At 41.1% G+C, this 12,972-nt stretch overlaps 1 protein-coding gene across 1 annotated transcript in view; it reads right to left on the bottom strand.

Annotated features, from left to right (window-relative positions):
* LOC308059151 (uncharacterized protein) overlaps nucleotides 1–12,972 on the bottom strand; it is a gene marked incomplete at its 5' end in the record, with an annotated part of 42,531 nt that overhangs the window by 24,854 nt on the left and 4,705 nt on the right. The window contains 1 exon segment of the mRNA XM_080376089.1: nucleotides 1–12,972. This exon segment is cut by the window's left edge and continues 24,854 nt beyond it. Within this exon segment, the coding sequence (XP_080232215.1) occupies nucleotides 12,877–12,972 (96 nt within the window). The 3' untranslated portion in view covers nucleotides 1–12,876.

Below are 12,972 nucleotides of genomic sequence, written 5' to 3'. Positions count from 1 at the left end.
CTCCTCTCAGACATTTTCCTACAGCACTATCACTCACCACATAGTCTCTGCTTACCATGGGAGACAGGAAAATCGCCGTGGTTTCTGTTCCCAGGGCTCTATGTCAACCTTTCGTAGTTTTGGCTGGTGAGGTTCGTAGACTCTTATTTTTGCTCATTGCTTCAATTTTTGAATGAACCTTCCCTCTTTCCTTTCCTCCGCTCCAAAAACCCAAAGCAAAAAATCAGCTGAAATGGCCAATTTTTGCTGTCTTTCAGATGGAAACCATGCAAAACCACTGAGTTTGGCCTGGTGTCTGCCAGAAACTATAAATAGGACTGTTTGACTGAAACTCAGCCCTGGTTTACTCAAGCCACAACCCAAAGTTGTGAGACAGTCTCTGAACCCGGGTGGATGCTTTGGGGTGTGTTGACCAAGTATGGCGGCTATAAGAAAATCAAAATTCTGCTGAGTTACCTGCTTGGTTTGGGGTTTCGTTACAGAAATTTTGTACGGCTGTATTTACCATCAAATGCTCTGAAGCTTGTTTCTAGGTACCTCCTGGCCCTCCTTCAGGTTAGGTAGGGAGCCTTGACCTGGTGACTTCTGCCTCTCAGCATCTCTAATTGTATGGCTGTTTGATGAAGGGCTTCTATGTCTTCCTTCATTTTTCCAGATGTTTCGAAATCAAAAGGTGAAATTGTGTTTGCACACTTTTACTCTGAGCATAATACAATTTATTCAAATCTCGATTTTCTTAGCACCTAACCCAATAATCTCAGCAAGATACAAGGGCTATTGAAGGAAAACATGGTTTTCCCTTCTGTTTAATGCTAAAGGCCAAAACAAAAGCAAATACCCAGGTCCTAACTTTGCACTAGTTTACCTCTTAGTCTGAGACATGGCTTTGAGCTTCTAATGCATTCCAAAAAAGAGGTTAGGCTCTAACAGTATTTGGATCAATACCTTTCTCTTGCAGCAAATAAAATACTCTTTTAACTCAACAATGAAATTAGCTTTGTATATTTAAATTCTTCCATCCTTAGAGAGTAGAGTGTCTCATTGCATCATGCTGTTTGTTTCTGTCTTCTACTCCTCCAAATTTTGCAGCAAGGGTTGGTTAGGATTTCTGTCAGATTATATCATGAGGCGGGAGGCCTTTCCAAAGACTTTTTTCCCTGGCTGATACATTAGATTTTCAGTTTATTCACCTGAGATAACAATGTATTCTTGTGTTAGTACAGCTGTCACACTTCATTTGATAATTCAGAATTTGTTCCTTGGCTTAGTGGATAAGGTGGTTTTGCAAGGCAGTGTAAATTAATGAGTTTATCTGCCTGGAAGGTGTCACCCAGAATCTCAGAGAGATCTATCTTTATATATTAGTAGATCAGCCTTGACTCTGGAAGCACCTCTAGGTCATGGTGCATTCAAACCACTTTAGCACTGGGCACGTAAATAGGGAGCAAGAAGCCAGCTCCCAATCCAGCTGTCACACAAGTGCGCCGGAGAAATTAATCACAGGGCCAACTGTGTTTATTGCCAACCAACCATGAAATACCATAACAAGGACCCCTTGTGAGACCATAAATACTGTGTCTTCAATCAGTAATGAGGGTGATAGCACCAAAACCAGAATGTCTATCTTGAGCTCTCTGTGCAAAGCTGCAGCTTCTTAGCAAATCTAGGCAGGCCACTGAAGTGCTCTTTGTTGCGTATTTCTTATTTTCTGAGAGCCTGTCTTGAGCCTTGGATCTAATTTGCAGAAGAGCTGAGTGTTCACAGCTGTATATGTGCACTGGCAGCTCCATTTTGAAGGTAGAAAGTGCCAGATCACAGGGCATTACAAATGAGAAATCTCCAGATTAACGGATATTTTTTCTTATTTAATCCCCTCTCTACCCCTTTTTTGATCTTTAATAGAGAGGGAACACCATTTCCTCATCTTCTGGGGGTTGTGAAGGACTCTGGAATAGCAGCGGAACTGGGGGAGCAGTAAATATTGCCCAAAGAGCTGTCCAGTGAAAGCTGTATGTCCTACTCTATAAGAATTTGTGATTTGGCAGAAAAAGGACACGCTAATTTTTAGTTTTATCTGTATGTCAAAAAAATAAGGAGGATTTGGGGGGAAAAAATGGGAATGGGTCCGTTGAAATCTTTTTGTCTTTACTTTCCAGATGCCTTTTTGTTTGTATCCACTGTTCTCTTTCATTTTGTAATGTATTTTCAGATGAATTGATGTAAGTCTGTCCTCTTCTTCCTCAAGTGTTTTTTTTTTTTTTCTTTCCAGGTTACTTTTCAGGCTCCCTCCCTCCAGGCTGGGTCCAGATTCCAGCTGGCTTTCTCCCCTCCAGTACCTGGGCATCACAGGCTGGAAGGACATCGGAGAATTCCTCCCCCTAATTTCAGTTCAGGTTCTGGCTATGGCTGACATGGCAGGACAAGTGTTTGTGAGCCCTGGGCTAGGGCACAGCCAGGGCAGGTGAAGCTCTAACAAGCCTCTATTAAGCCTGCACACATGGTAGTTTATTAAACACTCATAACCTGGCCCCATGTAGGCATGGGGTGTTTTGCTTTCTTAACAGCACTGGGCAAGTCTTTGAGTGAGAGGAAGCCTTGCTGTCAAATCTGAGTATCTATAGATATAGTGTAGTGGCACAGAAGGCTTCTTGGGGAACCCCGCAGAGAAATCGAAGTGTTTTGCCTAGCCTCATTCACAGAAACTGGTGATGTTTTTTTCAGGGAAATTGTATGTGTGTGTGTGTGTGTGTATGTTTATATATATATATAAAACCAGCCTGAAGCAGATATGTAGAATGGGAGATTTCAGTCTAAATGAAAAAATTTGCAAAGGGCAACTAAACCCTGTGGCAGGTTAGGTTGAACTGTACTTTATCTGCTCTGTACTTGTGTTGCTTTTATTCAATTTATCTGTCTAGACTAGCTTCTTCTGTGCCAAACAACTCTCTAAAGGAATACTGAACTCTTCTGTATGTGTAGTACAAAAATGAAACAGTAAAGCAGAGGGCATTTTAGGCTCACTGCTTAAATGCGGCATCTCTTTCTTCTTTAAATAAATCAACAGGACTGTCCTGTTACCTCTATTGCAGCTATATCTTTTCTCTGTTTGCTTGCTTGCTATGAAATACATTAAAAGGATACATGATGCTGATGGGTCACGTGATCCTAATCCAATCAATTAGCAGCTTTTAAAGATGACTCATTGTTTTGTCTGTAACATAAAACAAAAGTACACAGTGAAAGCCCTAACGCAGGCTTTTAGAAAAACTCCAGAGATTTATTTTTCCATTTGTGGTTTCACTTTTTAATATTTCTCCAAAGTTTGAAGCTCAGATCGTGATGAGCTGATACAGTATGTGCATGCAGCAGGCTTTTCCTCTTGCTGCCGCTCACATTACTGCCTCACTTCATCTGAAAGTACTATTTTAGGGTATACATCTGATTCCCATTCCCTGTCCTGAAGCAGCTGGGTTCACCCAGCAAGCCTCAGCTTTTGTACAAACAGCCCTATTTATGTCAGTGAGAGGACTTTTATAAGCAGCAAGAAATTTCCTTTGCATGAGTCTGCAGAACCCCAATTGTTTGTTTTCATTATATATTTTTGGATGTATTAATTCATGTCAAAACTACCTGATTTATGCTTTCAAGTGCAAAGTTTCTACAGAAATGCTGCACCAAAATAAGCTCTCCCCATTTCAGGTTATGTTGATAGTATCCCTTTTTAATTCAGAAGACTTGAAAACAGATTTTCTTGATTGTCACTTTATATTACCTTAACTTCAAGTCTTGGAACCTACCTTACATGATATTTTCAGACCTGAAAACCTTCTACAAAGTAATGTGTCAAAAAGTACCCCACCAAAACCCACATCAAAACAAACAAGGTAAAAAAAACAAACAAACAAAAGCTCCTCTCTCAATAAAACAAAAAAAAAATAACTGGAACAAAAAGGCACTCCCCTGCAAGATGGCTCTTTCTAACCAGACTAGCTGCCTTCTAGATAACTAAATACAGGAAAAAATACGCCTTTCCCATGCCTCCTCTCAGACTTCCACAATTCTGAATTACTAGCTTCCCTTTTTTTGTAGACACACAAAACCCCATTGAATCCAACAAATAGAATAGTGGCAACTAGTGGTAGGCTTCAGGTATGTTTTCCCACCTGAAGCAGGGGGGTAAATAGCCCTTGACATGGAAAGAGCTTATACAGCTTACTTTGGACAGAATAAGGGAGGCCTTGCATGTTGAGTGCTCCACTTGCTCAAAAGTCTCTGGCCTTAAATCCGCACGAGTGAAGGAAAACACTGCCTGAGCCTTCCCTCATCCCTTCTTTCCTCATACTTTTTGGGGGGAGCCCAATGTGTTGCCCTTCCTGTGTTGTTGCCCCACATGCTTTGCATGTCTGCTTCAGTCTAATGAAGAAAGTTTCTCACTGAGCTGCTGCACCATTAATCACCTCGTCCTGGAAATTATATATACTTTATATTCTTCCTGAGAAGCAGAGGATTAATAATTCCTTGTTTCACCTATTAAAATATTTATTCTCAAAGTACTTTCTACCCTCACATTTTCTTAGATGTGGCAGTGAGTGATGAAAAGATCTGTCCTACATTAAGGGCTTTTGCAAGTATTCCAGAAATCTACATTATAACAGAATGTTGCTTCCTGTGGTGAAAGCTCCGGAAACTCATAGTACAGCACATTTCTTCGGCTGCCATTGGTGTGCAGACAGAGCTGACTAATTAGACACTAACAAGCGCATTTTGCCTGAATCTACTAGCACACAGTCTGAACCTGAGTGTTTCTGCTAGTAGTCTTGGTGCTGCCTTCCCAGAGCTGAAGGTTCAGCTGCTGATCAGAGGGACATAGGTCTGAAATGATGAAAGCATCTTCTTTGCACTCAGAGGCTGATCCTGCTGATCACCTTTCCTAGCTCAATACATGAACAATGATTTTTATCCAATACATGGATACTTTACACAGGGGTAGCAAAACTGTTGCGTCCTTAGGGTGATTTATATTACTAACTAGACAGGTAAATGATGAGTTTGGAGGAAATTAGGTATATAAGGAAAAACTGAGATAGGGGTGTTGGATGACCAGTATTGCCTGTGATATTTGGAATGACAACACAAAATGTTTTGTCCGTGCAGATATCTCAGATTCATTAAGCTGCTCGGAAGAGATCGGGAAGCTGTCGTTCACTGGGAAGGGCCTTGTGGCTTTACCAAAGGGGTCAGTCTGGCCTTTTCTAAGGCACTAATTTGTAAGGGCACATTGTGTCCTTCCTCATGTCAAAGACTTCCGACTTGCTGGTGGTGCTCAGGACTCGGCTGCCCTTGTGGCTTCTCCAGAATCCATCCACAGAGCTGGAGTCCACTTTGGCCAGCACTTCAGTGTCTTGGCTAGAGCAGGGGACTGTTTAAACTCCATGGCTGTCCTCCTCCTGATCTGAGCAGCAGATTTTCATATTAACCAGCCACGTAAAGAGGTGAAGGAGGCTGTCTTTTTCCTCAGTGTCTAGCTTTGTTTCTATACCTGGCTCTATAACCTTAGCCCAGTAAGATTACTTGATATTGTTTGACTGAATGAATACAGAAGCATTTTAAACAGGAATCCTTGGAAAATATCTTGTTGGCAGTATTTGCACCAGTAGACTGCTTCTCTTGTGGACAAAAGCTGTTGAAGAACAGAGGCGATGGTGTTATTTTCCTACATGTAGGCATCTATCAATATCTGAGCTGTCTGCTCTCCACTCTATCCATGGCCTTTGCAGAGAAATGGGGGCTTTTAGGTGTGATTCACGTCACCCTAGCATAGAGGACTGCCTTGGTTAGAGGAGTTGCTCCCTAAACACACCAATTGTTTTCCATAGCCTAGGGGGTGAAAGCAGGATGACTGTCCTTAGGTGACTACATAGGCAGATGTCTAGGGTTAAGTGAAACCCACCCAAGGCTGTCCTTTTGTTTGCACACAATTTGGCACAGTAGAGCTGTGATTTGCTAGCTTGGGCTCCTGAGGCACTACCATCCTGTAGTTTATCAGCTCTGATAATGATGCTGGTAGAAGCAGATACAGAGAAAATGAGCTCTTCTACAAATCTGAATTTAAGAGATATGCTTTTGTCTGAGCGATCAATCTCTCACTTCTAAAAAAAACAAATAAAAAAAATTCCAGTCTTGCCAACATTGGGAATACTGTTAAAGCTGGCTCAGCTGGTGAGGTGGTGAGGATATCGACCATTTATGCTAATGCTGCCAGTGATCTGCATGGACTGGCATTAATTGCCTGTGAGGTGACTCTTCACTAGCAGGTGAAGATGGGCTCGATCTCTGGCTACTAAGGCTCCCAGCATTGTGACCACTTACTAAAGAAGAGAAGGTTTGAGAGGAGTGGAAAGCACTTCTGTGATAACGTAGTGTAAGGATGCCCTAGAGAGGTGGCTCAAAACACATCCACTTATCTTCTCGCCCTTGTACACTAGTGCAGTTTGTCAGCTTCCTTGCAGTAAAAGAAAAGAGCTGTGCAGTCCTGATGGTTTAGTATCCAGATGAATGAGGTCAGGCCTTTCTTGTGTGCAGCTATGAACAGCAGCCTCCTTGTTTCTCTTTTTACTGCTTGCTTTTTCACTGGGCCATCTTTGAAGAGGTATTTCTCTATGGTAACACAGGTCCTGTCCAGTAAGACTGAACACCTTCTTTGACCAAGTATTTTATTTCTGGGTTACTAAATGTCTAATTAAACTGTCCCAATGGTATTTCCTTCCAGTTAGTTTGTTGTTGTTGTTGTTGTTGGGTTTTTTTTCCCCCTCTAATAAGGTGTCCCCTTCATAAGCAGAACATAACATTTCAGGAGAAGTGCTTTTTCCCAGGAAGACCTGCTGGCAGCACCTCCAACACCTTCAAGGAATGATGAATTCAATTCAATATGTGTGCATGGCGTAGGGTGTTTTATTACCCCTTTGTGTATTTGGAGCCTGTGTATTAATCATCACCTAGAAGCAAGAAGAAAATTGTTAGAGTCTCTTGAGGTGAAGGCTGTGTGTAAAGTAGCAGAGGGTTTTGTGGTATATTGTAGTGGTTTGGAAACTGAATTAACCTGCGTCTTTTTTTTTTTTTTTTCTCCTCCTTCCCTTTAGCACAGCCAAGTGTGGCTACAGAAATGGATTTCTTGCTGTAGAAAAAGAAAAGCAGGGTTTTATGTATTTCTTACCAGATCAAAGTGAAGAGAGCTGTAATTTTTCATCCTTTTAGCATGGTGATACAGGATTAGGTGCATTTGATGTATGTAATTTGTAGACTCTGGTGGGCTTTTTATTCAGATTGTATGGCATTTACCTTAACACTGATATGCACTTTTAATAGTGGAAGGCAAAGTTATGACCTGGCAGAAAAAAAATAAATCTTTTTTTTGCTATGATCCAAGGATGATCTTTAATCTCATCTGTGTACTTGCAAGTAGACATCTAGCCTGCATATGAGATAGTGTGCAAAATCTGACACCTACATGTTCACATGAAGAACTATGCTTTTGCCTCCTGGCTAGTGGGAGGGAGAAGACAGAAAAACCACCCAAAAAACCAAACCTCCGAAAGCAAAAAATCCAAATAGTCTTGTAAGTTTGTTAAGAACATGAAATGTAATACAAAAGTGGCAGGTCAAATTAAATGTTCTTCAGGTCCTGTATACTGATTCCAACACTGATGAGAGCTGGAGACATAGGGAAGAGGGTAAGAGAGGGCAAGCAGTTGTAGTGTTTCACACTAATACTTTCTCAGCCTTCAGTTCCTTTAAAGTTAGAAATTTTCTGAGCCTGACCAGGGTTTTTTGACCTTCACTGGACTTGTCCAATCTTTTCAGTCTTCCTTGGAATCTATATACACTTCCTGGTTCAACATCTTTTGTCAACAAATTCTCCTTGTGAAGAACTGCTTCCTTTTGTTTATTTTTAATTTGCTTCTGTTACTTTTATTTGATGTCCCCTAGCCCTACTTTGTATGAGTGAAGTTACAGATCTATCTGTGGTTAGTTTTGTGTGAAAGGATGGTTCTGAATGCCAGTTCAGGGGCATTTTTACTGATCAAATACTAAGAGTACTAGCAATTTTCTTTTCTTTCCAAAATATGGTTTGGTGTGCCATTCTGGACCATTCCATCACAAAACAAACCCTACGCCTAATTACTTGCATTTATTCCTTTTGCTTTCATGTTGTGGTAGCCGCTTACACAAATCAGGACTAAACTTTTGTTTGCATAGCTCAGAGAGCTGTGTTAACATGACACTAATGTCGTTGACTGCCTGAGGGAAAAGAACCCACAAGTTAGGCCAAACATGCTGGGTGATTGACTGACGGCAATAAAACCCTCGTATGGGGCTACCACAAAGTTCAGATGGTTTGGCGAGGCCTTCTCAGTTGTATTGTCTCACATTTCTCTCCAATTGTCTGTGAGCAGACAATTTAACGAACGCCTGGTCAAATGTGTCTTCTGCAGGGAGTGGTGCTCGCCTCCCTATGCCTCCATGTTGTGTTTTGCCACACAAGAACAAATAGCCCAGACATTTCAAAACAGGGTCGTCATCATTGCAAGAGAGCACGGGAGCCCAGAACGGCAAATTAGGTCACAGCTTCTTAAGAACCTTTCTTCTTCATCAGCCCTAGTGCTTTTTTTCATAAATTAAATTATAAACTCAGAGAGCAAGAAAGTATGTCTTCCTGGCAACACGGATAGCACCTAGGATAATGAAGCCTCCTTCACTGTTATGGCCTCTGGGCATCACCATAATATAAATTATGAATAAAATCGTTCTAGTTCATGATCACAGCATATAGACAGATTCATTCATGTAAGCTGGGAACACAATAATCAATTACCTTTTAAAAAGGAATTAACAATCAGTATTGCTAAACATGTAAAGCTCAGGGAGGATGTTTAATTTATTGCTTGAAAATGGAAGGCCTCTGCTTATTAACAGGATATGGGAAACTTTTCAAAGCTAGTGTGCTTGTGTGTGTCTGTGGGTCACATTTCCAAAAGCATTTGGATACCTAAAGGTGCTGGCATGAAAAATCCCACTCCAGGAGTTTTTCTCCATCTTTTGGCACCCGAAGGTACTGAACAACTGGTGCTATCATGCTCTGGAAGGAGGCAGCGGGGCAGCTGAGAGCTGTAGTTTCTCTCTCCAGCCACTGACACTGTCCTGCAGTGTTAAAATAGGCCACAAACTTATCACCCCCCTCCTGCACCTCATTTTGCCTCATCTGTTGTTTACAGACGAGCAGAGGTGCAGAGGTGCAGTTTTGCTCACTTGCAGAAAGTGCTTTGGGATCACTGAATAATAAAAAGTCACTATTTTCATTCTGGGGCAAGGCTCAAGTTCACTGTCCGGCGCCTTGCTATTTCTGCTGACCTTGCCTGCAGATACGCTAAATTGTGAGTTACTGCTAACTGTGGTAAGGCTTCTCTGTTGTGAACAAATATTCATTAGGAACATAACTGAAGCAATTGCTTCAGTTTCAATAGCTTAACAGTGATCCACTGAATGCAGATTAGGCTACAGATCCTGTAGTATGTTTGTATTGATGCTGAAGATAGGGAGTTTACATTATGAAACCCCCAAACCATTCATTCTTCTCCCCTTGCTGTTGAAAGTCTTTCCATCTTGAAAAATACTTATTATAGCACCTCAGTTTTCTCAGTATGTGTTCATTCCTCAGGATTAGCTAGGACTTCTTGCAAAGAAATCCCTGCTGTTGCAGAGAACTTGTGTTGCAGGTATGCAAACTGAATGCGTATATATAGTTATGGAATTAACGATTGCCATTGTGGAAATGCTTAGGAGGCTGACAGATCACGGAAGTTTTAAACTTTTAACTTTACTAAATCCATTCATTAAGAACACCTTTTATGCTCATGGCTAATTCCCACACATTGCTCAACATCACCACTGTTGGTCTTTAACAGCCATATTGTAAGTCAGCTGTGAGTACACAACGTGGTGGAGATGAAGGCTCACAGCTGGCACTGATCAGTTGTGGTCTTCGATAGTCCCTAGCTGCCAGGGTTGGGTGACCGGGCTTGAGAGCTCATTGATGAGAGAAGCCAGAACTGAAGTGGGCTTGCCTTTTTTCTCTCATGTTTCTTGCTTATGGCTGGTGGTTTTATGTTACTTCTTGCTCTCAAAAAGGAGGAACTCATCTGCTCCCAGTATCACTTACCATGGTTTTTTTGCTTTGTCAGTCATCCTTCGCATGTATTTGGCAGGTTGTCCTGGCTATTTGTAGCCCCTTGCACTTATCCTCTATCTGGAAATTTTTGTTAATTAGTTGCCACCTACTTGCAACTACACCCCATCTTTGGAAGGCATGTTGCTCACATACTTATGCAAAGTGCTTATACATTTTGTCTTGCTGTGCCATGAATGTTACAAAATACTTACATTCTGCTGTCATTTACACCATCCTTATACATACGAGTCAAAAGCAGTTTAATATTCATTATATTCTGATTAATATATTTATAATTCCTAGGTGTTACAGACCTCTGTTTTGCTACATCTGCTTATTTGCAATGTTGTCCACCTTTCTGACCTGTCTTTCTGTGGCACAGCAGGCTTGTAGCCTTTACTCTTTTACTACCTGAACGCTGGTGGCCACACTGTGTGGTGACCTTGTAAAGCAGACGGATATTTTGTCAGCCTTTTCATGGCTATTTCTGCAGATAGTGAATCTGAAACAGCCTGCTAAGGAAGAAAAGAAATTTCATTCAATGACTAATAAGGCTCTTCATAGCTCTACCTCAAGGACACAGAATCCTTTTCCCTCTCTAGGGAAAGCTATTCTTTCAAAAAATAAGGTCAAGGAGTGAGCCACATCTCTGGCAATATGATGTAGTATCAGCTGGAGAAATGATGCTTGGATTAACTGGTCAGTTTGTTGCTTCCCCTTTGAACTCATTCTGTCACTTTGATTTGGGAAGCTGCATTCCTTGGTAGGTAGATGGTTTGAAGAATGAGGATGAGATGTTCCTCAACTTTATCCCCAGCTCTGCTACCATCTTCCCTTGTGACCGTGAACAAACCGCTGTGGAGTTATTAAAATTCTGGAATAACAGTCAGCTAGGAAAAAAAAAATGTTTTGTATAAAACAATTTTGTCTTGGTATGGTTGGCGTTCCTTGAGATAATTACAGGGAAAGTCATTGATTCCGAGGGAACACAGCTGTCCCAATGTTCAGGAAGATGAGCCTCTTGAGTGGCCTTGTATCTGTTGTCCTCTGCTCCTTGGCAGCCCTCCTGGGCAGGACAACACCTCAGGTGGCCTAGGGACGTGAAAAGGTACGTGCTGTCCGAGCTAGATATTTGTTCTCCTAACAGCAAGTGAGTCCAGTCCTAAGGAAGCCCTTGACCCACTCTTACTCTTAGGTTGCTCATATCCTCTGTTTACTCATGAAGGGGGAAATCTGATGCCTGCTGTACAGCAAACGCTTAGGTAAATAAGGCAGCTGCTACTTATATCACTGTAATTATTCTCTGAAGTTGTGCTGGATAATAGGATGGCTGAAATGCTAACTAAATTTTTGCTGTTCTCATCCTTCCTAACTGTGAGGTGTTTTGTCATCATCTGGATGAGTCAAGCAAGCCTTCCTGGCTCAAACTTCTCCATTTATCTTCTTGGATAGTGAAGGAAAGCACCTCAGCATAGGAGCTTGCAAGTAATGGATGGAGTCAAAAGCAATAGGGCTACTTACAACAAAAGAAAAGAAAGTGAAAATGGTTGCCTTTGGGGAACACAGTCATGGATCATGTTGAGAGCTCAGACAAACCTAACGAAGACAGCAAGTTGTTGTTTTGTTGCGTGTGGGGTTTTTTGGTTGTAGTTTTTTGGGGTTTTGTTGTTTTTTTTTTTTTAATTTAACAGTGTCATCCTATGCAGTTCACAAAGTGGTACACCACCTCCTGGGCCCAATGATAAACTCATGACTTCTCCCTGTGATTTGGGCCTCATTTTATGGCTCTATTGCAGTTTTTTGAACTAGCCATTTAACTACTTAAATATTGAAAACATTCAATTAACTTTCCTTGGAACTATCTGGCACTAAGAAAGGAAAAATTCTAGGGTTTAAAATGTATGACTTGGCATGATTAAATAGTGAAATGAATAATGTTTTAATGAGTGATTTGTAATTATTTAATAATTAAAGAGCTCTTATGAATATTCTTGAACACCCTGTGGAAAATTTAAATTGTATGCTGATTTCATCAAGCATTCAAATCTAATCAGAATTTATTTTTATAGCATCATTTTAAACATAGTCTACAAGAACATTGCCACAATAATGCAAACAGAACAGAAAAGTGTAATACTAGTATAGCTCTGCTTTTTTAGTATAAGAAATTGATTTTTCGATGCAAAAGATTCTTCTGCACTAATGGATTGCAGCTGAACTCTATTCCCAATCCTGAAGCAGCCAGTCAGGTTTCATCAGTGGTTCAGTGACAGGTTAAAGGTGCCACAGTTTTGGTTTTTAAATGCAGATGAATGGTAGCCACTTGCTACCAGTTGGTCCCGTTCGCCCCTACCTGGGAACAAAGACAAAGAGAGACCACAAAGGAAAACAAGAAGAAGTGAAAAGGGAACTGTTTCACTCCTGAAATGAAATAATTCAATCTCAGCTCAGTCTCTGGAAATCCAATTTTCTTTTAACTTGTGCTTCCATAGTATGTGCACTGCAGCTTTGGGCCACATTTTAATAAAATGATGTTTTCTTTAGCTAATCCTGGAAATACTCATCCCACAGGGATAGCAGAGGTTCAAGAGCAAGGTAAACTATGTGAAACATAAATCATCCCAGGTTTTTCTTAACTCAAATATTCAGGGTCAGGTCAGGCAAATTTTTATGTTAAACAGGCGGTCAACGAGTCCTCTAACAGCTCTGAAAAGGGATAACAGAGGCCTCTGGATGAAGGTTGTCAA

The sequence above is a fragment of the Falco punctatus genome (genome assembly GCF_963210335.1).
Source record: "Falco punctatus genome assembly, chromosome: 2".
NCBI classification, from domain to species: Eukaryota; Metazoa; Chordata; class Aves; order Falconiformes; family Falconidae; genus Falco; species Falco punctatus.
Note: the sequence above shows the minus strand (reverse complement) of the source record. Positions and strands in the feature narration are given on the sequence as shown.